Here is a 3,965-nt window from a genome sequence, read left to right on the forward strand (position 1 = left end):
AAAAATGTGGGAAAGTGACAAATTAAGTGCAGATGATGGTCCTAAGACATGACAACGTTCTCATTTTTCAGGCAGTCTTGTCCGTATTGCATGTAGGTCTAGTTTTCTAATCCACTCCACTGAGCAGGAAGGGATTCAACCTAAAGACCTAAAGAAGAAGATACAAACATTAGTGCCCCAACACTTCTGCCAGGTCACAACAGGACCAGAGGTACTGATGCAGCAATAAGCTAAATAAGCTTTTTTTTTTCCCCCACTATTTGGAAAGACCGGATGAAACACTGTTATGCGTGGCCAGGAGGTCAAGGGAGGTGATTCTGCCCCTCTCCTCCGCTCTGGTGAGACCCCACCTGGAGTCTTGCATCCAGCTCTGGAGCCCTCAGCACAGGAAAGACATGGACCTGTTGGAGCGGGTCCAGAGGAAGCCACAAAAATGATCAGAGGGGTGGAACACCTCTCCTGTGAGGACAGGCTGAGAGAGTTGGGGTTGTTCAGCCTGGAGAAGAGAAGGCTCTGGGGAGACCTTATCGCAGGCTTCCAGGACTTACAGGGGTCCTATAAGAAAGATGGGGTCAGACTTTTTAGCAGGGCCAAGCGTAAGGACACGGGTAACAGTTTGAAACTAAAAGAGGGTAGATTTAGACTAAGTATAAGGAAGATGTTTTTCACACTGAGGGCGGTGAAACACTGGCACAGGTTGCCAAGAGAGGTGGTAGATGCCCCATCCTTGTAAATGTTCAAGGTCAGGCTGTATGGGGCTTTGAGCAACCTGATCTAGTTGAAGATGTCCTTGCTCATTGCAGGAGGGTTGGACCACATGACTTTAAAGGTCTCTTCCAACTCAAACTATTCTGTGATTCTGTGATCTTATCCTGAAAACCTTTATGGTCCAACAAGGTATGGAAAGTTTTAAATTTTCAAGACTTCAGAAGTCTCATCCAACTGTTTTAAAAGAATTGGCTGAGAAGCCAAGAACTATCAGCACTTAACGTTTAATTAATTTTGTAATCCCCACGGATGCGTTGGCAAATCATGGTAGAAAAAAAGAGGTACGTTATGTTGGTAAATTTTCCGTAGGATCAGAGTTAGCATTCACAGTACGTAATTTGATGTCAGCTCCAAGGGGCAGGGGACAAAAGAGGCCGATAGTAACAGAGATAATCAGGGGAAGAAAGGATACCTCCTTTTAAATAATGCCAACCGACATGGCTGATGAAAACCGGCACTTGTCATGCTAGCTAACAAGATTCAAGACAATCACAAGTTCAGCTGACAAAATTAACCATTGACTAAAGCAGTGGGGAATTGCTAGAGGCATTTTCCTTTGTGCTTGGTGACATTCAGGCTAAGCATAAAGGAAAAAGAAAAAACCACCACCACAAGAGCAGATCAATGCAGCATATAGAAAACACAGTGAACTAGGACTATTGTCTACTTGAGTCATCCTTAGCAAGATTCCACTAGAATTTTTCTTTGCCCTAATACTGCTTATTAAAAAATAAGAGGGGCTTTGTTTATTTTTAGAAGGCAAGCTGTAGGGCACACTAAATTATGGAGTATTTCTATTAGGCAGCAAACTGGGCTGATGAAGCCATACCTTTACATCATTAATCAAGTAGTATCGGTCCATTTTTCAGGATAGTGAACCTGGAAATCTTTGGAGTGGACCAAAAATTTTGTATGAACTCTTAGTTTGGAACATATATAGTTAAATAGCTTAATAGCATTATAATGAAAAATTTTGCAACTATGCAATTAATTTCTATAAACAAAGCCAAGAAATTCTCCCTTAGTTTTTGACCAATCTCACGTCAGGGCTGCATTAACAAATACTGCCAACTCACACGCACGGAACAAAGCGATGATGTATTTAGGTATCACTAGTGCACATGGCGTGAACGGCGTTAGTGTTGCCCACTCTGACTCTGGGAAACCACCACTCATGCTAAGGAATGACCTCAGCTGGGACCCTGCTGTGAGCGTTTCCTTCCCACATACCCTCCCTAGCACACCACTGCCCAGAGAATACTTTTTTCCCAGTGGATCCAAAACTTGAAAATGCTTTTCTATCTTACGCAAATTTCATGTATGTCCTCCTTTATCCATCTTATTTAAATGCTAGATTAGTAAACTGCACATCTATGTTATCTCCTCAACACACCTGTTGGACAAATCTACAGTCCAATTCCTTAAGAATTTTAGATCAGAGGAATGTAATTTCCAGCATAGCTTATCAGCAAGAGACAGAGCTGGTGAAAAATAGAAGTTTAACTTGCCCCATCCATACCTTTCTGTCATTGCTACTTTTCAGTATCAACTACTTTAATAATCACTTACTATGAAAATAGTTAAGGAGCATTGCAGTATGAATTTCAACGTGTAATTCCCCAACTTTCTTGGTACCTGAATTTTCAAGAAATAAGGAACCCAAAATGAAGTATCACGAAGGAAACATTTCTTAAAAACACAAGGTATTCTTAATGAGCTATTGAATCTCTTACTTACTTGGATATTTAAAGGCTAAGGACAAAATATTCCCACTGATGCACTAGAAGGCAATCAAGTAATGTTAAGTTCACATACTGGAATACATACACACACACACACACAAAAGAAAAGCAGAGGCATGCTTAAGGGGAGGCCAAATTCTTTTATTTAATTTTTTAGTGACCAATTGGATTGTTGGCAGAAAGCTCTGCTCTTTTTTTTTTTCTTTTTTTTTTTTTTTCTTTTTTCTTTTTTTTTTTCTTTGAAGAAATTAGCAGTGCTCAAATTGATGGGTTGGAATTTTACTCAAATTCCAGTTAATTTTAAAAACAAACAGATGAACAGGAATTCCAGATACCATTTCCAGAGCAGAGAGCAAAACTTCACATTTGTATGAAAATTCCATGTTTATACTTAATTGGGACACAGAATGTAAAACTGTTGTCAGTAGTGCATGAATAAAACATTCACATTTGATCTGGAACCTTAAAATCAGAAAGCTGTACTCTCCTTTCAAAATTTTCATTACCTTGTGCAAATCAAGTCAAGTCTTCATGTGTCAAGCACACACAAAATTGTCCATATTTTATATACAAGACATCTACCATTCAGGCAGTGCAAAATACATCCTTTCATAACAAAACTAAAATGTACCTCTCAAAAGTATGAACAAGAATATACACATAATACATGATGTACACTATTTACACAACCATAAAAAATATAATACAAGGATTTTTTAATGTGATTATAAGACTTGACAGTCTTTTGCAATTTTTGTTGCAACAAGGCATGTTTAAGTTTCCTGGATGGAGTTTTCTTTGCCAATTACTCGAGAGATCTTGGAAACTACGCTTGAACTTTTAGGAGAGTTTTCAAATGGACTGCCATCAACTCCCTGTTTTGGTCAGACGGTTCAGCTGTGCCACCCACCCAGTGGCTGGGAGGCTTTGGAAGGACACTAGGAGATGGTGGGTCACTAAATTTTGCCCCAGCATAATTTTCTTTTTGGTTTGCTTCAGTTAGGGTGATAGGTTTCTTGGACTTGGCATTTCTGAAGTTCTCTGTGTTTTTAAGAGGCTTTTTCTCCTGCTTCTGAATTATTTCTGGCGATACAGCATCTTGCCAAAAGTCCTCTATCTTTTTTGCCGAGGTGATCTTTGTCAGCGGCACGTTACATTTACTCTTCTGTCTGTTAATCTTTGGTTGTTCACAGAGGTGTGAACTGTGAACAGGCTGGCTGTAAGGGACGGCAGCCTTCTCAGTCTTTCCCATCTTGTTCTTTAAGAACTGCAGAGACAAAGAATTCACGTCACGAAATTCACGAATTCGTGAAGAATTCACGAAACACGACACCCTCTTCTCAAGAGGTGCCTCCAGCACCTCACGGGCACCGGGCCATCTGCTAGCCGGGACTCGAAAGAATGTTCCCGCACCGCCCCTGCTCCGGGCTCCCGAGGCACAGCGCCGGAGACGCC

At 40.7% G+C, this 3,965-nt stretch overlaps 1 protein-coding gene across 1 annotated transcript; it reads right to left on the bottom strand.

Annotated features, from left to right (window-relative positions):
• Positions 1–2,634: 2,634 nt before the first annotated feature.
• Positions 2,635–3,777, bottom strand: PNRC1 (proline-rich nuclear receptor coactivator 1; the record flags this gene model as incomplete). The annotated part of the gene is made up of 1 exon (XM_010285930.1): positions 2,635–3,777. A coding segment is annotated over one exon (441 nt), but the record flags the coding sequence as incomplete, so codon positions are not given.
• Between the last annotated feature and the right edge of the window lie 188 nt (positions 3,778–3,965).

Source organism: Phaethon lepturus, unplaced genomic scaffold, assembly GCF_000687285.1.
Source record: "Phaethon lepturus isolate BGI_N335 unplaced genomic scaffold, ASM68728v1 scaffold15904, whole genome shotgun sequence".
Classification (NCBI taxonomy): Eukaryota; Metazoa; Chordata; class Aves; order Phaethontiformes; family Phaethontidae; genus Phaethon; species Phaethon lepturus.